At 36.2% G+C, this 26,014-nt stretch overlaps 1 protein-coding gene across 3 annotated transcripts in view; it reads right to left on the reverse strand.

Moving 5' to 3' along the window:
* Window positions 1-22,207, reverse strand: part of ARHGEF26 (Rho guanine nucleotide exchange factor 26) — a 44,105-nt gene extending 21,898 nt beyond the window's left edge. The window contains exons 1-6 of one of the 3 annotated variants that reach the window (XM_039357955.1): window positions 21,848-22,202; window positions 18,192-19,293; window positions 15,658-15,697; window positions 12,639-12,784; window positions 6,317-6,373; window positions 802-962 (exon numbers count right to left, since the gene is read on the reverse strand). In XM_039357955.1, coding sequence (XP_039213889.1) covers window positions 802-962; window positions 6,317-6,373; window positions 12,639-12,784; window positions 15,658-15,697; window positions 18,192-19,244 — 1,457 coding nt within the window. In that variant the 5' untranslated portion in view covers window positions 19,245-19,293; window positions 21,848-22,202. Of the gene's footprint in view, window positions 1-801; window positions 963-6,316; window positions 6,374-12,638; window positions 12,785-15,657; window positions 15,698-18,191; window positions 19,294-21,847 lie in introns of those variants that run through there. The other 2 variants (XM_039357957.1, XM_039357956.1) reach the window with 2 other exon arrangements.
* Window positions 22,208-26,014: the final 3,807 nt, after the last annotated feature.

Below are 26,014 nucleotides of genomic sequence, written 5' to 3' on the forward strand. Positions count from 1 at the left end.
AGAAAGGGATAATTATATAAACTAGTCCAAACATGACTAGAAATCTGTTTGAATTTACAAACATAATTTAGATCACAAATTAAAGAATCATCAAAATATCCTGCAACATTAAAATCAATAGGTTTTTTTTTATCAAATTCACAACCTTACAATAGTATCCACTAATGAGTTAATCTTTTATGCATATGATTCCCACACATCTCTTAAGGGTTTGGCAAAAGCTGTTTGGTTTAAGACCAGAAAAGATATGATTCTAAACCAGAACTGCATTAATTGAAGAAATCTGTCAAAGCTTTCAACAGTATTTGTACTATGCACTATACTGTCTGCCAAATGATTAAAACAGCACATATATAAATCTATTATAGTGGATCTGTGTAACAAATATTCAGCATATTCCATGAATGTCATAGTATATCTTATAGCAAAGATAGGCAACATAATATGATTACAAGCAGTAAAAAAAATTAAGATTTTTTTTTAATCATTCCCATGTACATTCTTTAGTCTAGCTGGCAAGCTTGGTTAAGCTCTATTGATTTTATTATGTCTTAAAAACAGATGTAAAATAGCTAAAAGCTCCTTTGATTTAGTTCTTGACTTCTTTACAATTTAACACTACAAATTTGACCCACTTGATCACACTTTTATAAATTTGTCTTCAACTGAATTGTCTAAAGAAATGTAGCAACAATGTACTTGCCAACAATATGAACATGAAAGCATTTAAAAATTCCTGGAAGCAAGCAACAATCAGAGGCAAATCACTAATTCTGGTGATAAAGACTGTTTAAAACTTACTTCTTGCTTGCTTCACAGACATCTGCAATATTGGAGAAAAGATGATGGCTTTCTGTTTTTGTCATTGTAGAACTCAGTTCTTTGGAATTCTTAAACATTTGAATCAGAATTTCTAGACTGAGCAGATATGAATGTTCTGAAGAGATTACTTCAAATATAGCCTGCATGATCGGGGGGGGGGGAAGGGAGGAGTAAAAGAGAAAGAGTTATTTCTTTTGATTTTATACAACAAACCATTTCATAGTAATACATTTTCACAGGAGTATTTTTGAATATTCTGGACAATTATCTTGAAAGAATTATTCTGAACTATAAATTAAAATTTAATACTTGAGTACATGTTTCAACAGTAAGCAAAAATACAAAGGTTAGGACCATTTTATACCTGTTTTAGCATGTACTTTGATTAAAACAAAAAAAAACTATAAATAAAACCTGCAAACTAAGTAAAAAGGGGTGAATAAAAATACCTTTCCCCCTTCTTTGGCCAATAAAAAGACACAGTAAATACGTATATTAAACATATAACATAAAAATAAATTATGTAAATGTTTAGTGTAGATTGTGTATCAAAATGTGACATATTTCAGCCATTGTTCAGATTTTGGAAATATTTTAAAGGGGAAATGTCAGCAATTTGACTCTTAGGCTCTGGATCTCAATCTCATCCTTTAAAAGAAGAAAAAACTCAAAAGCAAAATCAATCAATCAATCCACACCATTCTAGTGGCAACACCTTAGCATTCCTAATGAGAGCCAGAAGGCTGGATGGCTGAGCTGTTGCCTTCGGATCTTAAAACATTAGTTCCAATCCCTACTTTAGATAAATATGTGAATTATATCACATTTTCAGACCAGTGTTCTTTATTTTCAGATTGTCTTCCTTCATATATTCTAATATATCAATTTCATAACTGATTTGTACCCATGAAGTAGCAGAGATATATATTTTTTTAGAAATAAAAACAAAGAGGAAAAGAAAGGAAAGGGAAAAAAACCTTGTTAAAAAAATTAATATGTCAAATTACTTTTAAAATCCTAAGACTTAAAAAAAATCAAGCATTGACAATCCACTGCTGGCTGTATCTTTAGACAGTTAAAAAGAAGTCATAAATTCTTGATACTATATATTACAATAATCCAGGATACATTTTTAATAAATCTATGTTATTGTAATGCAATGTTAAAAATCATGTTAATTCAGCTCAAATGTAACTAAAATAGGAAAATATTTGAATATCGAATATTGAATTGTCTAACATACATAAAACAAAAATAAGCTTTATTAATTTATTACAAAAATAAAATGATTCATAGTAAAATCAGCAGCAAAGTCGCACAGAATAGTGCTGTTTTTTTTATTGACAGTTGGCTGAATATGAAAAGGACAGGGATCCAGAATATATATGTTGTCTCTCAAATTTTTCCAACTTATTATTCACATGATTGTGAATAAGGAAAATGATAAAGAAAAAATGGCAGAGACAGAAGGAGACTTATTTAATTATTCTTAAATTTGGTTACAACAGTGTGCCCAAATTTCAGTGGAGGTGCAAAGGACTTACAAGAATTGGTCTGGTTTAGTGGTTAAGTCACTAGGCTAAAAAGCAGAGCACCCCAAGTTCTAATTCTACGTTAGGCATGAAGCAACTGGGTGATGCATTCTCTTTCAGCCATAGGAAGCAGTCAATGGCAAACCATTTCCAAAAATCTTTCCAAGGAACTGCATGGACTAGTCCAGGCAGTCGCCAGAAATCAACACTGACTTAAAAATGTGTGCACACACAAACAAAAAAGCAGACCTACATGCAAGTCCAGGATAATTAATCAAAATTTCCCATTTATGAATGAATATGAATGTTAGCAAACAGTCATTCTCTCTACCCAGAGTGGTTTTACTACCTCAGTGGGATTTAGTCACTTTTTACACTTTCAGTATGATTATCTGCTTTCCCCCAAAATATATCTTTTGATGTAGTTTTTATGCAGCCCATTCTTTCATTGTTGTTTTTACAATGAATATTTAGCATACTGTTTGAGATCCTAGTGTTCTCTACTGTCACTGTTTTTCCACTGAGAATTGAAAGTCTACAGTGAGCTGCACTGTAGCTATAAAGTCTGTAAGCATTTCAAGCATGTATGTATGTATTTCCGTTCTTCTCAATCTGTGCATTCTTCAGCTGGGTGGGCTCTGACTGCCAAAGTTCTTGAAATGATAATTCTGGCTTGGAAACCCTGAGAATTAAAGTCCAAATATCTGGAAAATGTCCAGCCTTCTGGGGCAGGCTGGTTAATTGTTTTCAAGTTCTTAATCAACAACCAAGTGAACATAAAGAAGATCTGTATAATATGACTAGAGGCAACAGAAGCACTATGACTTATATTCCTGCCATCATCTTGCCCTGAAAACTATGTTTCTACTTCATTTTGCTGCCTTAACTGCAGTCATAAAGAAAGGATTTGCCTAAAGAGAGCAGCAGTGTTCCATGACTAATTTGTTCTGATCTGATTTTTTTTTAAAAAAAAAAAAAAAAAAAGAAAGGACATCAGAGAACTCATCTTCAAGACTGTTTAAAGATTCTTTGTTCTCAGTCCTGATGACAGCCCTAATTGATTCCTTCAAAGCTGAGAAATCCAAGCCTAGGCATCCCAGTTTTGAAAGCGAAAATGAGATAGGGGTTAGCCAGTTATAGCTGCTTGTGAGCCAAGCAGATAATGAAAACAGCTTTTCAAAGGATTTCAGAAAACTTCCAAACAATTAAGTTTCAAAAAAACAGAACAGGGAGTGTTTGAGTTCATGTATAACCTAGTGATGCTAATTGGAGGTGAAGAATGATAATGTATTTTCTGATTCTTATTTCTTACTGAAGACAAATGACAGTCCTCATGAATGACACTCAGAAATGTAGTTTCAGTTCATCTGCATAACAGCAATGCACACAGATGTTTAAAGTCTGATAGCTGATGAACAGTTGTCAGAACTCTTTAGAGTTGAAATGTGCACTGAAGCTTTGGATATGGCAATGAGGAAGTACTTTAATTTAAAATTAAAAGGCCTTTAAAACAGAAGGCATGTTTTTAAAAGCTGGTGCTTAGATCCACTGTAGTAATTACATTTAAGATTAGAAGGGCTTGTAGATAGCAGATACATTTTTAAGACCTATCTTAGGCCAGATTATTTTTCCTTGGCTTGCATTATCACACAGATTGAATACATTGCAACAATAGCATCCAGGATAAATCATTATGTACTTTCTAGAACCTCACTCAATCTCTTTTACTTTTTATCCTTTTCAATACATAAAGTACATTTAAAAATAAAATGTACAAACCTTAAACTAATCAGTAAGGCAAGGGAAACGGCACCAAAATGTATACTGTATTTACTTGTATATATAACACTTGTATTTATTAAAGCAGTCTAGGTTAGGTACAGTTTATATTAGAGTGATAGACTCCTCAGCACTCTGTTGTGCATTTCTTTCTTTGATTCATTTAAAGATAACACCTGTATTTCTTACCATCATGTATGTCTGCTTTACCATGTAGTATTAAGCCTAAGGTCTATTTTAATAAGCATTAAAAAACCCAAGTGATCTAACACCTAAGCCAAAAGCTCATAAACTATGATGGGGTTCACACCTAAGCTAAGTCATAAAATGTGTTGTAACCATCATCACTCAGTAAAAAGCTTTTCAAGATTATTTCCCTAATCGCTTTAATCCTACTTTATAGTTTATAACAAACATGTCAAACTTGCAACGTCACACGACGTATCATGGCTTTTTCCCCATTGCAAGCAATGGGGTAGGCGCAGTTTTGGAGTGATACATCCAGCCTGCGGGCCGGCAGTTTGACATGCCTGATCTATAAAGTTGTAGCCAATCCAATCCAACAGCCTTTTTTCCTTTTTTCTTCTTTAGTTTGAGTCATTATCCAGCCTTGAGCTCCTCTGATTTGGACCGCAGCTGAAGAGAACTGCACCCGCCTTCAACTTTTCCCCTAATAGCTGGCAAGTTCCTATCATTTCAAAAATAAGTTGCTTCTTTCCCAGTTCATTCACAGCAAAGTTCAATTTAGCATGTTGATATTCCCTCCTTTGGATGTTCCCTATCCTGACTTTATGCAGCTTAAAAATCTGACTTGACTTACACACAGAATGCTCTTTAGGTCCTTCCTTATGATCCCTCATTGAATTGTCAGGACTATTCTGAGGAACAGTTCTCTTGAGTGCAGTCCAAACCAAAAGGAGCTGGAGGAAAGTTTTCCAAACTCATCAAGAGGGCAGCAGAAGCCTCTAGAGGGCTGAGGAGGAGAAAACAACAAATTTTAGGATCACTCCTCATACTAATGTGATAGAAAGATTAGAGACCCAATGCAAGTTCAGGAGTAGAAGTCACAAAAAGGGGAGGAAGTTATTTCCACATTTCCATGTACCTCTAGTCCAACTGGCTACATGTCAATCTAACAAATGCCACATATCACAGAGCTCTTTCTCTAGCCAACCTTGACATACTACCTTCTGCTATAATTAACAACAGATATTTTAAAAATCTTTTATTATTATATAAATATTACTAAGATGTTCAATATACATAGATGTGGTAAACGAATAGAACCAGAATCAGAGCTATCTTAACAGATTTTTGCTTTTGGAATCTCATGCACTATAGGATATGGACCACGCTTAATTATAATGCTATTTTTATATAAATGTATCTGATCATGTCTCTCATGAAACATTTACCAGGTAGAAAAGATTAATGCTTCTGTCAGACCTATGTTACTGTACACCCAGGTTTTGCACTGTAGCAACAAGAGTAAGTAACTTCAAGCAGAATATTCACCAAATATTTAATGCTATGCAGGTTACTAACTCTATTGCTGTTGGAGGTCTAACTTAATAATAATAACTGACTGGATTTGAGGTTTAAAGGCAAAAAGTTGTACAGCCTAAATTAATCAATTTACATCATATAAGCAAAATAATTTTTCTCTTCCCTTTTAATGATTTGGCAATTTTAAATTTTGATTTTGTTCTCAAGTTTAATTTTTCTACTTCCAAGTCAATGACTTAAATAAACTTTACTATTAACCCCTTTTATCTCTGCAATCCCAAATCTATACAGTGTGAAAGATTATCAGAAATATGTCAAAACTGCAGAAACAGAATTGGTTATGAGAAAAGACACAAATATTACCCTGGCTATTTCTACATACTTTAATACTTTACATGGGCTAAGAATCTTCTTTCCATCATTAAATATACCACCAAAACCACATATTATTTTTGAATTTATATTTTATACAACCCTTTTCTACCAGCAAGTATTCCCCTTCCCTCTAGGGGCAATACAATTCCAGAAAGCATGCATAAAAGGAATGGTAATGTAATTTAATTCAAAGAAAAAAGGTTGAAAAGAGAACCAGAATTTATTGAGGCTATCTTTCTAAAACAAAGTACTAGAAAGGCATATATGAATAACTGAATTAATGGTTATAACACTTCAGATACCTCTTGCCTTTTTCTTTCTTCTTGGCTGATGGTCTGAGATAAGCCATTCCTCTTCACCTGAAATGAATGCTTAATTAATATATTTTTATAACTCATACTTTTTAATATATATATATAGTCCATTTTTTACCCTAACTCATAGTTTCTATAATAGCAATTGACAATTTATGATACCTAAATGATTTGTCAATATCTCAACCATAGGTAACTTCTGTGCTGTCAGTTCCCTTTACAGATGTTACAGAATACTGAAGCTCTGGCTAACCAAAGGCACTCTAGAAAGATTTTGTTATGGCTCCCAGATGTAAAAAATTGCCCTGGGTAGGGTATTACTGTTAAAAGTATGTTCTCAATTCCCTGGTACACTAAAGTATTGAATTAATTCTAGTGAAGCAAGAGTTCTCAAATTATATGACACTTCAGAAATTTCAAGGGTGGACCAAGGATGTGAAATTTGAAGGGTTGTGCTTAAAAAGGGTATTTCTTATGCTAAAATTCTAACAGCCTGGGATTACTGAGTGATGTATGTAGGCTGATGAATCAGTCTGTGAAGATGGGCAGATTAGTAGTGGGCATGTGATAGGAACGGAGACAAAAACCCTGCAAATATTCATGAATGTGTAGTTGTAAGATTAGGGCCTGGGCAGGCTGTGAACAGATGCTACACATTTTTAAATTTTTGAATAAAAATAAGCACACATGATTTTTCATGTAACAAAAAGGTAATGAAAATAATATAAAGCAGAGATATCAAACTTGCAACGTCACGTGATATGTTGCGACGTATTGTGACTTTTTTGCCATTGCCGGCAATGGGGTGGGTGTGACACCCCTGATACAACCTATGTTTGTCTTCTATTCCTTCTTTTTGCATTTTATTTAATTAGTTCCAATTTATGTAATTGAATTGTTTGTAAGGCCAGAAGTCAAATTCAAATAAAATGTAAGTATGTATGTGTATCATATGTGTCTCTCTATATTTCTTTAACATAAAAAAGTTAAAAATAAAAATTAAAGAAAAAATACAGTTTCAAATCACAAGGAAAGGTGGCCAAGACACTCATCTCCAGAACAAAACGCTTAGCTGACGAACAACACCTAAAACCCGAACTACACACCCTCACCAATGTACTAACATCCAATGGATTCCATAGAAATAAGATTACAAACCTAATCCAAAAAGAAACCCCCACTAAAATCCAAGACAAAGAACAAGAAAACGGCAAAGCCCTCCTCCCATACATAAAAGGCACACAGACAGAATCAGTAAGATCCTCCATAAACACAACATCAAAACAGCATTCTGCACAAACAGAAAAATATCCACCATCCTTAGAAACCCCAAAGATAAAATTGAATTAGAAAATCAAGGAGTATACGAAATCCCATGCACCACTTGTCCCACCACATACATCGGACAAACCAACAGAAGAATAAGTGCACGCATTGAAGAACATAAGAACTCAGTCAAAAAAGAGGAACCAACATCTTCCCTGGTCCAACACCTTAAAGCCACAGGACATGAAATTGACTTTAAAAATACCAGAACCATTGCCAAAAGTGAACATTTTAATAACAGAATAATCAGAGAAGCCATCGAGATAGAAAAACGCCCACACAGCATGAACAAGCGAGATGATACCTCCCGCCTACCAGCCATTTGGAAACCTGCCCTTATTGACAAACGACTCCCTAACCCCAAAATCTTAAACCCCTCTGCAACTCAGACTAACCTGAGCACAACCAAACAGAACACTCCCCCAGCCAATCAGAGCACAGCCAAGCCCCTAACCATTCAGAACACACCTCCACCCAATCAGAACACAGCCAAGCTCCCACCCAATCAGTTCATACCCTCACTGGCAGTTAAAAGGAAGAAACAGCTAAAACCACACATTGCTGCTCAAAGCAAGAAGCTAAAAACACCAGCCTGAAGATGACGAATGTGACTTCGTCGAAACGTTGCCAAGACACTTCCAATTTTACGTGGGAGAAAACCCGAACAACCAAAGACCTACATACAAATACCCGCGAAAACCTCAGAAAACAATATATATATATATATATATATATATATATATATATATATATATATATATATATATATATATATATATATATATATATATATATATATATATATATGCAATCTAGAAAGATATATTTGCATTCTGGCTGGACAAAAGAAGTAGCATACTCTTTACCAATGAATTTCATCAGGAGATCAAGTAGACAAGTCAACTGGAATTCTGCAGAAGGAGACCAGAAAAGAAGCATATGGCTCAGGGACATATATACTGATGGTGTAAATGTGTCTTTTTATAGCACCTGAGCAAAATGGCAGAGAACAATGGATCCAACCTGGTCAAATAAAGGCCTGTTGAAATTTCAGAACAATGATGGAGGAAAGGTAAAAAGCTAGTGGGAAATGGACAAATCTAAATTACATTTACTAATCCTTTGTTTCATATACACTTAGGAAGCCTATTTTATTTTAAACCTATTTTATTTATATGGTCTAATGCTTAACATGGAAAAAGGCATTACTTTATTGTGAGGTTAGAAAGATTAATTAAAGCATGCCTCTACTAATTTTAATACAAACAAAACTCTCTATTACTGCAATAAAAGATTAGAATTAAAATTAATCATTTTTGTCCTTGTTAGACAGATTCAATCATGCTGGTCAAGTTCCTCACATTCCTATAGCCCAAGAATGTCAAATTTGCCTGTAGAAAAAGCAATTCAGGTTCCCATCCCCACATATTCTGTTTTCTTTTTAAGAGCAAAATTTTCAAAATCCAGCAAATAGGTCATTTATAGATACCTAGGTAATGAGAAAGGCCATTCTTCTGGTGATTTATGAGAGGAAAGTTTAATTATTCCCTTAGAATAACACTTCTGTACCTATGATTGTCACTGTTCATGAAGGCCAAGGAGCAATCACTGAGAAAGGAATATTGGTATGGTATCTCTAAACACCTTTCTTGGTCTCTCTATGCTTCTACATTCAGCTGCCTAAGTCTCAATTAATCAAAATTACCTGAAAGGCAATAATTCACTGAATCTACCACACATTTTAACTAGCTTCACAGGGTATACTTGATATTTCCTGTTAGCATTCGACTTTATAACTACTTTACTGTATTTTATGTAACTTGGCAAAAGATGCAGCTTTTACGATGTTGCAGATAACTTAAAAAACTTGATTATATAACTTAAGATATACTATTGCCAAATGTATTTTCACTTTATTTCCTGATATGCTCACAATTCAAGCTACTTTCACATGCATATTATTGCCCTGGTATTGCATATTGTGAATGAGACTCTGCAGCTTTTACTTCTTTAAACAAAGACAGCTTTAAAAAGAGCTGAATAATATCTTATTTCTAATAGCTTCGGAACTATTTTCAAAAGACTTTGTGTTCTATCCAGCTTCTTTCAGTCAATTAAGAAGAGATAAGCAAACTAAAAAAAAAAAGACCTTACATAAAACCAGAGCATTGGAAAGAACAACAACAAAAAATAACCCACACACATAGGACCAAAATCACCCACATATTTCCTATACATATTACACATACACATATAAGTGGGTATGTAACATGCTTGCTTGCTTGCTTAAATGAAATAATTTCTGTTCCATAAAAAAGAGATTTCCAGATGCAACTCCTATTCAACATCTTAATCCTCTTCCCCCAATAGTTAATCAGAAATTGTTTTAATTCCGGTATAATGGCTCGATTTATACATTACTTTTAGTCATAAAGCATGATTTACAACCTCTAATGGCTATTAAACCCAAACCAAACAAACTGCATTATGTTTTAGTTGTGATATATATACCAACGCTTATTGGCTACAACTAGTGGAATAAAACCTGCAGGGACTCCTTTACATTTACCCACACAATGTTTTCATGAGAATTATAGCAAATTACAGCAAAAGATTGATTATAAATCAATTTTGTCATAGAATGCCCAGAATGGAGTTCTGGCACCTTTTTTGGATGGAACCTTGCAGGGTAGGCAAGGCGGATTGTATGACATGTGTGAGTTCGGTACCTTTTGTTTCTATAAAAAAAGCACTGCGTAGTAGAATCCCATTTTCAGTTCTTTGGATCCAAATCATAAGGTCTATATGGAACTATATGGATATCAAAATTATTTCTTTATCTGTGAAACTGCAGGAAGGTAATTAGATCACAGAACTGATTTTCATTATCTGCTTATGCATTATCCATTCATATTGCTCTGATAATCCTGAGGCTATTGATATCAAGTGGGCAAGGGACTAGTGGCATGATTATTTTTTGCAACAGCTCTACATGACCGCTGTGGAATGGGAAGCAATTACATTAAAGCAATAATCAGACTGCTAAGATAATGGCCAAATTTGGATGTTCGCACTATAATTTAAGCTCCCTGCAATGAGCCATTTCAGCTGGATCAGTCCATCTTCTCTTCTAATCCAGCAGAGACCACAGTAGGAAATTAACAGCACAATTCAGTTGGTTGTTCTGACTGCAATAGGTCAAACTTTGAGTAGTTAACGAAAACAACCTTTTAGAGCAGTTGATAAAATAAAGGGTTTTTGCTTGCCCTTAAACTATGCTGTTAAATTATATTGTGTACCTGATGTAGCTGAAATCCAATTCAATCATATTGCTTCAGAAAGATTTAAGAAATATTCATTCATAGTGAATCTTTTGACTAAGTTCATATTTGAACTCTTTGAAAATTTTTAATAGTTTAGAATTTGGAGGAATAGATCAAGGTCCCTTCCAACTTTATTATTGTTATTATTATTAATAAATGTCCCTAAAAAAGGTGTCAGCTGAATGTATGGAAGGCTGGACATATAGAAATCAGTCACTAAGCAAAGCAGATATTAAGCACATATAGAAATCAGTCACTAAGCAAAGCAGATATTAAGCAAGATGACATACAACCTCTTTGTTCAATGATTGCAACTGGCTCTGCTAGTTGCTGTTGCTAAGCCATTGTGTAGGCCATTAAGTGGAAAGAGTCCCCGGTAAAAAGGCATCGTGGGAGGCACTGAAGGCTGGGCACAGACTATGTTAGTTGGCAGGGTGCTGAAGTACAACACAAAGCTGCCACTTCCTGGGAGGTCCAGGCCTGCTTCCCCCACCTATTCAAACAATCATGAGAATAATGCCTGCTCTCACAGTGCTTTAGAAGGGCTACATGGGACGAGGCTTTTGAAATTCTGCAAGAGTGGGCATCATTCTCACAATTATTCAGAAGGTTAGAAAGCTTCTGAATGATTAAGAGAGTGGGGTCCACTTGCAGTTGCAGAAAAAGAGTGAAATGGGGTGCTTTGCATGCACTGGTGGGCCCTCCAATTGACCAAGGCCTCTTGGGCATCATGGGCCAGGGAGTAGGGCGTCTTTTGGGCTGTGGCAGCATTGCACATGTTGCTGGGCTGACTGGGTGATTGAGATTTGGGGGAGATTGGTAGGTCGGAGAAGCTGAACAGACTGCCAAGTATCCAAATTTTCATAACCTGGCCACAGGGGTGCTACAATAGCTTCAACTTCTGGCAACTGTTATTAAGTCCATATTCTGGATCGAATCATTGGTTTGAAAGAGGAGTTAAAAAGGCCATCTATGTTAGAACTGAAGAGGCCTCCCTCAACCGAGGGAGAGGAATACGACACCACCTACTTCCTGGCTACAATGCAGTCCACAACCATTTGCATTCTGATTCAGGTGATCCTGAAGGCACAGATGAATCCCCAAGTGCTATATTAACCCCAAGTGCTAAATTAACAACCAGATGACCCCCACCATTCAGTCAGAACTGATGAGGCTTCTTGGATGAGAAGTGAAACCTCTTCTTCCTCAAAGAAAAAACATAGCCAGTTGCCCTTTGAAAAAAGCACCCGTGGGTTATTAAGTCCATTTATCCAGCACCGTTAAAATTTCAAATTTCAACATTTCAAATTAAATTGTAACCACCTGTACATCTCTCCATTTTACTGGTTTCCTAAGTGGTAAGAAGGAAGGAATCATCCTGACCTATTATTTCCATAAAATAATAGTTGGTTTATAATGTTTCCTGAAGTCTTCATCCAGTTAGTCTGTTGCTATAAAAAACACGAATCAAAGGAAAAATGCAGATGTAACAGCCACCTCTCTTTGCCAATTACAACTACTGAATAGTATCTGCATGTTCATAAACATTTTGCTTTGGGAAGTAGTTGAGAGTAAAATAAGGCTGTAAAAAAACTTTGCTTATAAACATCACCAGTTTCCAATTTGAACTTTGAGGTACTTAGTAATATTATGACACTTACTGCAGACAGTTGACTCCATGTCGATCTTAGAGGTTTGTATTGAATGACTATTTTTTCATCTAACTTGTGTTCTTTTGATTCTACTTCTTCATCAGAATCTATATCCAAAGCTTTTTCTTTATAATTCTGATATAACACTGCATTTTCTGTTAATAACAAAAAACAAAATTGATTTGAGATGCTTCTAGACTATATAATTATAATAATTTTTTCTTAGACAGCTAGTTTTGTTCAGAACAGATACTGGGAAAGCATATTATAAATTACAGGAACATCAGGTCAGTCAAATTCATGAAGGAAAAACAAAAAACCTATTTTATTCTCCCCCTTCTGTAGATGATTGAATACGAAGGGTTCCTCTGTGAAGGTTGGCTGATTTATCTTGTAAGGGAGGTGTAAAATCATTTGAAACTTTAAACAGAATCAATTAGTTTCTTGTAATTATGACTACAAATGCAGAGCTAAAGAGTATATAGCAACATCTTAGATTTAGTACTAAATACTGGGCTTTTTTCTCAGGCCTATTAAAATGTCAATCAAATCATTCTATACTTTATCATGTTGCATAAATTATATAATCTGATGTTTTGATTTCCTTTACTTTTTAAACACTGAATACATATTACCCTAATAAGATTCAAGAAATTGATAATATACGAACATGTTGTAAAGCTACAGTACCACACATCGTTATTATAAATAAAACAGGCTTGATCTAAGTATCTGAAGTTTCAATCAGAAATCCCAGATAGCCCTATTTCAGTTAAATGTAAGTTATTTACATTCCACATGAATAACAAATTAATGCAATACAAAAATACACAATCAGTTAAGAGACATAAGTTAACAATAAAATGACTTTCTGAAAGTAGGCTGAACTATGTTTCAATTCTTCTTATATGTGAATCTTATATTTATTGAATTATATAGAAGTTATACACACATATACACACATACGGGATCAATCCTATCAAGTCTGCTTTCCTATTATTAATACTCTTTGAGTAGAGGGAGAATAACTGGACTTGACCCTGCTTTCAATTTATCATGTTACTTTTCAACTGTTGTTCAATTTACAGCTTGGGTTGAAAGCCTAAGATTTCTAAAATATGGGATATATAAGTTGCACTGGTAATAACAAAGGATGAGAATACCACTAAAAATGTGAAAAAATATTAAAAATTGCAATATTTATTTTATTATTTATTTATTTTATTAATAAAATTTATATGCCGCCCAATCCCTAGGGACTCAGGGCGGCGTACAAAATTAAAACAATAAATATAACAATAAAACAATAAAATAAGTGCATTCATACAGCGTGTCCAGTCGTATCCCGGCCCCCCCGGGGACATCAAACCCAGGCCTGCCGGAACAGGAGAGTTTTAATGGCTTTCTTAAAGGCCGGCAAGGTGGGAGTAGTTAGAATCTCGGGGGGAAGTTGATTCCACCAGGTCGGAACCACCACAGAAAAGGCCCTTCCCCGAGGGCCCGCCAGCCGACGGGACCTGAAGGAGGCCCAATCTGTGGGACCTCACCGGTCTCTGGGAACTATGTGGCAGTATGCGGTCCTGTAAGTAACCTGGTCCTAAGCCATGAAGGGCTTTAAAGGTGATAACCAACACCTTGAATTGTGTCCGGAGACCCACAGGAAGCCAGTGCAGCTAATGGAGGATAGGTGACATGTGGATGTACCTTGGTGCACCCACAATTGCTCTCATGGCTGCATTCTGAACCAACTGCAGCCTCCGAACACTCTTCAAGGATAGCCCCATGTAGAGCGCATTACAGTAATCCAGTCTTGAGGTGACAAGGGCATGAGTGACCGTGAGTAGAGCCTCCCGGTCTAAATAAGGCTGCAACTGGTGCACCAGGCAAACCTGGGCAAAGGTCCCCCTGGCCACAGCCAATAGATGTTCCAAATTTAGCTGTGAGTCCAGGAGGACACCCAAGTTGCATGCCTGCACTGAGGGAGGTAAATTTACTCCCCCCAGGGCTAATGATGGACCATCAGGATGACCCTTGGGGGGCAAGACCCAGAGCCACTCGGTCTTGTCAGGGTTGAGTCTAAGTCTGTTCACCCCCATCCAGACCCTCACATCTTCCAGGCACCGGCACATCACATCGACTGCTTCACTGAAAGGACACGGGGTGGAGATATACAATTGGGTATCATCCGCATACTGATGATACCTCACCCCGTGTCGCCGAATGATCTCGCCCAGCGGTTTCATGTAGATGTTAAAAAGGAGGGGGGACAGGACCGAGCCCTGAGGCATGTTAAACCAGCAGCATATGTAGATCAAATCAAGTCTTTCTTATGATCATAGACATAGACCATTATAAATCAGTATATGTATATTGTGGCTAAAAAATGAAGCAGTCTCAAATTAAGAAATATGAGGCATTGAATGAACAAAGCCAAAGACATTAAAGGAAACTGCTTGATGAAACAACTTGGACAATATAGAAAAAAGAAAATTATGAATTAAAAAAATCCACAGACATCTGAAATGCAAATGACCAACAAACCAAAGTGTTGCCTACAAGTGATAACAATATGCAAATTAGGACAAGAAGTAACAATAACCAAAGAAATTCATAATACCAATGAGACAGATGGGAGCCCATGCAAATAGGGCATAACCAATGTTTATATAACCATTATAACAAGATTGCATTTTCTTACTCTCTCCCCCATTAACTATACGACAGAATTCTTTGCAATAGGAAATCCCCTTATCCTATTTTACTCTACTTGAAGACATCATAAAGCTGGTTAAGAGTGCTTTCCCACCCATGCTACTAGCGGAAGAACACTATGGATATTACAACCAAAATGCTTGTTGATATTTGGTGTAACAACTTTGGTTTTGTTTTCCCTCATCCTGTTAATATAAACAGAAGAATCTACATCTTTGACCCAAACTTTGCTTTGCAGAGTAAAACTTAACCTTGTTCCACTTCTTTATACAATATATCATTAAAAATTAGTACAGAATACCCAAGCAGCTCTTACCTTGTCCATCAAATGTCCCTTGTCCTTTTAGCATTTTCTTCTATATTTCAAAAAGAAAATAGAGAAGGGGAAGGGGAAACTAGTGAAATTAGGAATGCTCATAAGAATAAATGAATTTTAAATGTTTTCCATAACATTTAATCATTAGTAAGTTAGGATAGTAGCCAAAATCTTTCAGGAGGTCTACAACTTTGGTAATGTTATGATTCGGAATCAAAATTTTCCAAACCCATTGAAAATAACACTTTTAACATGTATATCAGTAATATTTTTGTTGAAGAAATTTTTAAAATTCTTTATTAAAGTAGGAAATGGTTCACTATATAATGAAGTATAAAGAAAGTGTAAGTATAATGAAATGCATACCGTAAATGATTTTATTAGTCTTTAAATTCAATAGTATTTCCTGTATAAAGGAAAAGGCAGCCTTTTTTCCTAATTACGCCCCCTCAAAAAAAACCCTCCAGTTCTATAGAAAACATGTTTCAATATATGTTACTAAAAATTAATTCTACACCATTCTTTTAGACTTTGTATATATTCCATCACAGATAATGTCTTCGTGGCTCAAATCTTGTATTACTTGGTAATAAGTCTGGGGAGTTGGATTGAAATTTGGATACACATAACAGGACTGACATAAACAGACTTTCCTATTCCATCTCCACCTAGCAGATTCTCCATGCTCTCAGAGTTATATAAACGATCAGAAGTAACAGGTCAAAGGTCAAATGAAGGCTGGATTAACAGAAACACCTCTTAATCACAATTTACCTTATTCAGCTTCAACATGGTAGAAGAGTTGAAATGAAAAGAACAGGATATAATAGCAATGATTTGTTTGTTAAATCACAAGTAACTAGATTTATGCATCATGCTAAGACATAATAATTAACTTCCAAAACACAATGACTGGGCTGCACAACACATTAAGCTAAAACTAAACAACCACACAGTGTTCAGGGATACTAAAAAAAAATCCTAACATTCCTCAGATGATCTCTACATTCCAAAATGGAATTTAAAAAAAGAAATCTTCAAATTCTGTTTTTAAAATAGTTTAATGCATACATTTCTGTGTAAAAATCTCTGAAGTCCAAGGTGGGGGTTAGATTATGAATTTTTTTAAAAAATATTGGTTGAACAGCTATACCTTGGTGCCTAGAAAAGACAGGACTGTAAATAAAAAAAGCATGTTGCTTTTAGTAAAGACATGATTAGCAAAATTATATACAAAAAATCCAGTAATACATCTCTGCCAAATATGCATTGTATATGTGTTGAACTCTGTAACTGAGTTTTACAAATGTTGCCTTTGCACAAATTGTCTTACTCTGAAATTCTGGGAAATTTAACTTTACTTTATGAAAAAGTTTCTACCTGAACAGATAGCAAGAAACCCTGTCAGTGTAGTGAGATTCAGCAATAGATCATGAATGACTTGACTGATCTGAATTAAGATGCCAGAAAAAAATGATTAGAAGGATATCTATCCCCTTAATACAATTATCTGGGGGGGAAAAACCCAAATCCAAATGCTTCCAAATACTGTACACACACATTGTTGCTTAAACAATATTTCCATCCAGAGTTATACATATATTTACAACCAGGAAATATGATAAATCAAAATATATAATCTTCAGTCAGGATATATTGACATAATCTGGAATAATCATTTTTACCATGTCAACCAATATCATAAACTTGAGCATCTGAATGCAAATTTATGGAACGGTAATATTCTCGTATATATAGCTATAAACATTTTAAGTTGCAAGTCTGGAGAAAGATCAAGCAAATCAATACATGACCCTGCCTTTTTCTGGGATAAGATTAAGGCACAATCTTCTGGTCCTAACAAGAGCCCGGAGTACCTAAAAACACAGAAAGTCACCGTTCTCAATAGTCAGTTTGTTTCTGTACTGGATAGTACTCCACACTAACCAAGTTCAAAACACAAAGTAGAAAACTGAGTTTGTATCCAGAGCTTGTGCTAGAGTTGAGAAACATTTCAGACACAAAACCTCATCCCACATGAATGTCACAGGGATAAATTTTTGGATAGCTATTAAGAGCACTTGCTGAAATAAAGAACTCACTATGATGTTTCAAGCCATGCAGTTTGAATTAATTTCCCACTTAAAAGAGTAAATAAAGGATTATCACAGATAATGAAAAGTGGATGTATTGTGTAAAGATTTAAAATATGTACCTTTTAAGAAAAGTAACACATTGCACTATTAAGGGTGTTTTTCTAAATGGATAAGATTACATATAACAGCAAAGGGTCTGTTCAGGAAAATTTCAAAGACTCATTTAGTGATAGGGCTGTTATCACTCATTTGTGGTAAAGAATATTTCCTTTGTCATTCTTAAACCTATAAGATTTCTCACATTTTTCCCTATTAATCTATGGTTTAAAATACTATTCTGATCTTGCAGCATAAAAACTAAAACACCAAATGTTCAAAATAAGCCCATCTGAACTACCAATGACTGTAAACTATTAATAATTTCATTTATTTACTTACCTTTATTCTTCCTAAACTAGAGAATTTCTCTTTATCTTCTATGACTGCCTTCAGCACTGGCTGAGACATTTTGCTTTTCATTTTAATATTGGCAATACCATCAAAGTCAATACCACTCACAACAGCTCGTCGGTATGAAGTAGACCTCAAGCTACGCTTTAGCATCCCTGGGCTTTCCACATCCCCTTCTGCTTCATCATCTTCACTGGCTGCCAAAGGTGCATCAAGAGTCTCCACCATGCTGCGTACCTTAAGTACCCTGCTGTTTGGCTCTGAATTCTGACAATTAGCTTTACCAATTACTCTTGTTTCAGAAGCTAAACTCTTAGGGATGATCTGCTGTTTTCCCACTTTTAATGCAGCAAGACTATTTGTGCTTAGAATCACAGATGACATATCTGATTGGTCATTCCGATTTGATGGTATTCTTTGCAGAGGCAAATGTGCAATGTCTGAGGAAGCACGCAGGCAAACAGCTTCATTTTCTAAGTTTTTAGGAAGTTGACTCGGTTTTAATGCTAAGTCAATGGTTGTGTTATTATTTGGCGAATGCACAATTTCTGTTGGTGACACTCCAAGGCTTGATTTGAAAACAGTATGTTCCATCTCAGAATTAAGTGATGCTTGATTAGAAGCCTTCCTTGTGCGAGTTGATTTACTGTTTGCTGAATCTAAATAACCACTCGATGTAAAATTTATAGAATTATTTGAAATCATTTTCAAGATTTGTGGGGACTGGTCAGAAAGTGTAGAAGATAAGGTTCTATGTTCTGGAAACTGAACCTTTCCATTTGGTACACTTTTACAGGTCAAAAGCAAGGGAGTTCTCTGAATAGAGTTGTCCGGAGAACTAATTGTTTTATCAGGTTGCATTAAAGTGAGTGTATCTTTGTCTTCCACAGGAAAATCTGTGAAGAGGACCCCAGTGGAACTCTGATAGGACTTTGGTCTAGGTTTATTCTTTGTATGCAAATGCCCACGATGAACTGATCTTCTCTTCCACAATGGTGTAACGTTGTTATTGGAAAAGTCTACTTCATTTTGTCCATCCATAACCCAGAACTGAGGTCAATTCAACATCAACACAGGAATGCAATATCTCCTATTGCACAACAAAAAAAGGAAAAACAAAAACTTAAATCATTCAGTAGCCACAATCTAATAAATCACCCTTGATGGGAAAAAGGTAGAAGAGAAAGTGTCCATCATCTCAGTATTATTTTTTAATAAAAAGGAACTGTCTATCATTTTCAAAACATGTCTAGTACTGTTGGGAGAGGATTTGAGCAGTAGCAGCTTGAAGCTGAGACAGGTAATGGATACCATTCAAACACCTCACAGAAGTACAGAGGAATGGATTAAATCACGGGTGTCAAACTCATCACATCACGTGACGTGTTGCGATGTATCGCAACTTTTTCCATTGTCGGTAATGGGGTTGGCATGGCTTCGGTATATGATGAAGCCGGCCTAGAGGCCGGCAGTTTGACACCCCTGGATTAAGTTCTAGATTCTTCTTTTAAATAGTAATTGCACAGGCCCCATTTATGAAGGATTATTATCAGATGTATTGATATTTCTCATTCAAATTGAAATATCAAAAAATGTTTGTGTTTTCCATCTTCCACAGACTCCCATCACTGTGGTTAAATAATAAAGGAGAAAAATTGTATTCCATAAAATAAAATAAAAAAGAGTGCTTGATGAACACTCAAAGACTTTGGCTTAGAGCTGGTAAGTACACTAATAGTGGATCTATGGAAGCAGAGTTTAACATTTAAATAAGTAGGCAGTCTCAAATGTATTCTTACAGTTATTCCCATCAAGATGATATGAAAAGGTTCACTGGTCATATTGTGCCAGAAAAAAAATTAAAACTTTTAATTGAAGTTTTTCTGAGACATTTAAAGGAAGCAGTTTTTTATTCTACATGCAGTTAAACAGTGAGGCTGCTTTTTAAATAAAAGATCTACTTTATTACAGCACAAGAATACTAGCCAAGAATAATTTAACACAAGCCATGGTGGTTCCAGAAGGCAAAGCAAAAAGAAAGGTAATCATTTGTATTGGATGGACTTCTGTTGATCTACAAGTTAAGTCACATTCTGCTCTCCAGCAGACAGGCAAATTAAGAACACTTTATATTTCCTATCACAAATAAATTCTCTAGAAAAATATTTTTTTAAAGTTTGAAACCATGTAGGGTATGCAATAGTTATGCAGTCTGGTGCCATTTCTTTCATCAAACCTAATTTCACTCAATAGCACCATTAATCCATATTTCAGATACAATCATGCAAATATTTCAGGGTTATTAAGAAAATAGGTACAATTTGTACAAAGCCTAACAGTGCTTTTTAGAAAGGGTGGAAATACCTTAAAACATACCCCAAAATGTACAGAAGGGATCCTGAGGGAGTAGCAAGTGTATGACAAACCTGTTTCCAAACTGTTTCAACAAAGAATAATGGCATTACATGCTGCAAATTTCACTTCCCTTCCCAGAAACAAATCCTTCATAAATTTACATTGAAGCAAGCACCAATGAACTCCAGGGTATTCACTTCTGAACTAATATATATAAGATTGCACTTCAGCAGCAAAGTTTATTAAATTGTGCCTCCCATCAGCAGAATCTCAATCTGATAAGCAGAACTGTACAAAGTCTAGGAACATTTTACAAACTAGTATACTGTATTACACAACATTTAGCTTTTAAAGCAAAAAATAGCAGCAAACCAAGATTGTGCTTTTAGACATTTCTTCCACAATACTTAAACAGGGTTTTAGAACCTCATTTTGCTCTAACAATTCCATGCTCAAGTATGCCTGTTTACTCACTGCTTAGCCTGAGGCTGAGAAAGCCCAGACATGTTTTGAGGATAAGCCCCCTTCAGCGCCATGGGACTTGTGTAAAACATGCATAGCATTATACAGTTAGTACTAAGGACAATAAACAAGAATTCCAGCATCTACATTAATTATAACTGTAGGCCATAATACAGTTGCAATCGTTCCAGTTTTCCAGCACTCTTTGATAGTTTGGATGAGTTTATGCCACATAATGAAGCACAAGAGGTGGACAGCGAGAAGCCTTCTTTGCACGATCCACGAATTGAATAAGTATCTGAAACGAAGGATTGTTTTTTTTTTCCTTTTGTCCTTCCAGGACGGTGGCGTAATCTTTCTGAAGCCTTTGAACTAAGCAGACTGTACCTTTAAGAAGAAAAATCTGAAGTCGCACTCCTCATATGAGCACTGGAGTAATTCCTATACTATACATTCCTCTGTAACTGCTCGCATACTACTGTTCCCGTTAGCAGCCTTATACCGGTAGTATTGACATTATTCTCTATAGTAATCCTCTGGCGGGTTATTTTGGGAGAGGAGGTGTAGGAGCAATCCCCCCATCAACATGAGGAACTTTTGCGGCTCAGCGGTGAAAGAAGCACCGTGTTTACAACCACCAACTCAGCCCTCCCTTCAAGGTCCCTTTAACGGCAGCTACTGCTGGGAAAACTTTCTGTGGGGAAGGGGAGGGGAATCTTTCAGCTTGTCTCCCAACTAGAGAAACCCAAGCTTCCCGCCAAAATATCACAATACAGAAGCCCCGGGTCAAGTCTAATCCTTCCCCGAATTATACCCAGCCAACTCACCTCTTCAAAACCGCTCCAAAATAAAGGCGAAGGCTTAAAAGAACTTGCAAAGCTTCCGAGCCTCGGCTCAGCCAAAACTTCCGACCGGTTGCTCCCGCGCGCTCCAGGCGCTCGCTCCACCCTCGACCTGCTCCTTGCCCTCCTGTCCGGTCCCTGTACCGTGCTCGGCCTTCAGTCGGAGCCCCGCCCTCGCCAAGGCAAACCCCACCTTCTCAACTCGACAGGAGGGCGTAATGAAAGCCTGTCGCTGCTACTGCCGCCGCCTCGCGGGAGCTCGGACGGCTTAGGTCCGCGAGCCCCGGAGGTTTTTCCGCCCGTCCCCAAAGGAGCTGGTCTGCTTTGCATGCAAAGACGCAAGCCTCCCGTCTGCTGCGCAGTTGACGAAGCCGGGAAGGGCTTTTAAGGGCGCGTGAAATTATCCCAGCGTTTGGGAATCAGACATCCCGGTTCTACAGACAGAAGGGGATGATTTCCAAAAGGGGCGGAGGAGGAATTAGGGAGCTGGGAGTCCTTTGAGTTATTTCAGTGAGTGGGACAAACAGAAATGCAAAGACAGCAATAAACAAAATATATGACATACTATCTGACCAAATAATGGGAGGACTCCGCAAGCTACTTAAAAGGTAGCACCTGGATGAGCGTAAACCAAATTACGTAGTTGGGATTGTTATATAACAGTGGTTCTCAACCTTTTTAATGCTGCGACCCCCAACTGGTCGTAAATTGAGGACTACTCAACCGGTCGTAAGTTGAGGACGACTCAATTGGTGCAGCACCGTTTGCAGAATGGGACTTTTGGCGGGCTCAGCAGGGCAGAGACAGCTGGACAATTCCTATTGGCTTTCTATAGACTCTATAGTCTATTCCTATAGACTCAAGAGAGTCTATTCTATTGGCTTTCAAAAGCCAACAGAATAAAAGGGAGTAGCACAGCTAAGGAAAAGGGGGGGAAAATGGCAGACTGCATTGTTTGGTGACCCCCGTGAAATGGTCGTTCGACCCACAGATTGAGAACCACTGTTATATAATTAAATGAAATACTGCTTGCCATCAGGAGCGTATTTAGAGGGGGAGAAGCAATCCAGAACTTTGCTTCCTCCTTTTTTTTTATCAACTTACTGATAATTCTAATGAACATGACTTGCACGTTGTCCTGGTTCATGCATAAATTAAACAGGGTTTTTTTTAAAAACAAAAGTATGAGCTTTTAACTGGCCATAGTTTGGGCTGCCAAGTCTAAGTGGCAGATATCCAGATGGCAGAAAACGCTGAAAACTTCTGTCATTTTTGCTGCTATCTGGTTGAAGTTTGGATGTTCGCCATGTGGATATGTTAGCTTATTGTTAGTAATTAGTCAAATGACCATACCAATTAAATTGAAAAAAGCCACATGAATATTATAACCCAACCATAATAGACTGGTTCATATAATTCTAACATGTAATGAATAAGTTTTCACAGCATTAAATCAGAAGCAAATAAGCCATATTGTGTCATAATTAAGCTCTGCTGACAAGGTAAAGCAGGGGTGTCAAAACTGCCGGCCCACGAGTCCAATGCATCATGCCAAAACCACACCCACCCCATTGCCAGCAATGGAAAAAAAAGTCGTGATACATTGCAACACGTCATGTGACATTGCGAGTGACACCCCTGAAGTAAAGGTAAAGAACCTAAATGGAGGCCTTGGCTGTTATAACTTATTAAGGACTTGAGCTACACTATCTCACTCAAATATGGGGCTCTATTCTGTAGCCTTGTTTCTGCTTAGTAAAATATAATCTCAAGCCTGCATAAATTTGGAGCTTTATACATCTACCCTAATTTTCTAGTCTGATCTAAAGTACTAGACTGGACTCCACGCATAAAATAGGCCTATTCAAAATTTGGTCCAACAATTTCAGTGATTCAAGTACCAAAACAGTAAAGAAAAAATCCTAGGAGCTGAGAAATGTGAGGTTCTTCCTGCATTGCCATTATTGGGCAATGGTTTCAGTGGACAAATATGAAATAATTTAAAATATTTTGTCAAGTGAGAGAAGACTTTCTGGGTTAAAAAGATCTTGCATGCTTGTTGTGAAGTTAGTAAAATAATTGTCAAATAATTGTCCATTATTACTCTAACCTTTCTAATCTTGTGCAGCTGTTTCAATATTTAATCCTTAATTCTTATGGAAGAGTTGTGAATCTGAAGGACTGAAAAGCAAAGTGTCCCTACAATTCATTGCGGAATTGCCATTATCCTTTTTTCTGTTAAAAATGTCTGGTACAATGAAGTACAATGTACAATGAGACTTTCCTGTTCTTCTATAGCCCCAGCTGCAGTGATTTTTCTGGTCTGTTATCCTTCCACCATTGCTACTTTCTGCTATCATCTAACAGCATTCCAAGTGAAGTTTTATGATGAGATCTAGAGAAAGGTCATGATTTTGGACTGTAAATAAGCAGAAGTAATGTTGGCCATCTTTGTAAATTACTAAGCACCAAAGCCTGCAGCTTCAAAGATGTTGCAACTTTTTGAAGGCTTTGGTACATACTGAAATTTTAAGGATCATAAAAACATTTAAAGTAGTAAACATCATTTCTGTGTCAAATTTGCCAAGAGGTTTTGAGAAAGCTTCAAGAATTTCAAAGCTTGCTGTATGTAAAATTCATTCATTGGAATTCCTGTAGATCAGTCCTTTTCAAACTTGTAGATAAAAATGTAGATTTGCCAACTTCTTTTTCAGAGAAGCCTTCTACCTCTATTCGTATGCCATCTAGAAATAAAATAAGTGAGCTTTTCTTTATTATTGCATTTCCATGATGGAAAAAAGAATCACAACTTTTCAGAGTTGACAAAGATTACAACTACTATGTGGTTTGAGTTGATAGGCTTTTCTCTTATGTCTCTGCTGGCAATTTCATATGCTTATATCAAACTTCTGATAGGATCAGGGATCAAGCGAGAAAGCAACTCTATGAGTATAAAGTATAAAAATATATATTTCTTAAGGCTCCACAAAACTGGAAAAGTATAGTTTGATTCTTCTCTAAGAGAAACATTTTCAAATCAATTTCTTGAATTAATGTAGCCTCTAAGATAAAGTAATATGTTCTTACACAACCAGTAGCAGCAAAAGACTTCTATACATCAGCTGTACATATGTGCAAAAATATCTCCCAGCTACTAAAGGAAGCATGCACAATGACACGAAACTCCTAGTCAAGAATGACATTTTCTCTTTTTTAATGCAAAATGCTTCCCTCACCCAAAGAGAACTAAGGTGACTATTTACTATTTTCTAGATAATAGATTATCAGAACATGTCTGAGCATTTATATACAGCACTGTGTTCGCACATCACACCACATCACCATGCAATCAGTTTTGGTGATTTCTAAAATGCATTGAAAGAATGTGAGAACTCAGCCAGTAGTACCTTGTTCAATAAATCTTTGCTAACAAAATTGTGGTTTACTGCAATGTAGGAGTCAGGGTAATTTCACTGGCTTTTTTTCATCATGGTAACTCAGCAATTATGCAATCCATAAAATTTCAAACCAAAATAATTATTCAGGCTAAAACATAATGCAAACAGACCCATGTTTAAATTGATACTCTCAGTAGTACATGCACACATTAAACCTCAGAATCTTCCTTTATTAGTTATTTACAGCATCAGGGGAACAGCCTAGCAACCACAGTTTTGTCCCTATCCCTATGAGGGTGACCTTTGTCAGACTATGATTTACACAACTTCATCCCACTGTTTTCTAAATCACAAAACCCCAGCAAGCCCAACAAACACAAAGGAGGATAGAGATTGTCAAGACAATGCATTATTATGCCAGCAACATTTTCTACTGTCACCATAAAAACTGAACCCTGCTAAGGACTGCTAATGAGGACAGACTTTAAGGGGTGATTCTTTCTATTTGTAGAAGGCTATTTCCCTGTAACCACTTTTTTTAATTTAATGTGTTTATACGCATGCTACCCTTAATTAATGCCTCTGGGGCAATTTACAACATAGTAATTAAAATACATTAATAATCTGAACAATCACCTTTAAAAAGAAGGGCAAAAAGCAGTTGTTAAACCATAATATTCAGCAGGAAATAAAGCCCAAATGTCATCTCCCATTGCTGCTAAATAAGAAGGAGTATCAAAGGCAATATAATTAT

The sequence above is a fragment of the Crotalus tigris genome, unplaced genomic scaffold, assembly GCF_016545835.1.
Source record: "Crotalus tigris isolate CLP2741 ecotype Arizona unplaced genomic scaffold, ASM1654583v1 scf7180000018970.2248101, whole genome shotgun sequence".
Lineage (NCBI taxonomy): Eukaryota > Metazoa > Chordata > Lepidosauria > Squamata > Viperidae > Crotalus > Crotalus tigris.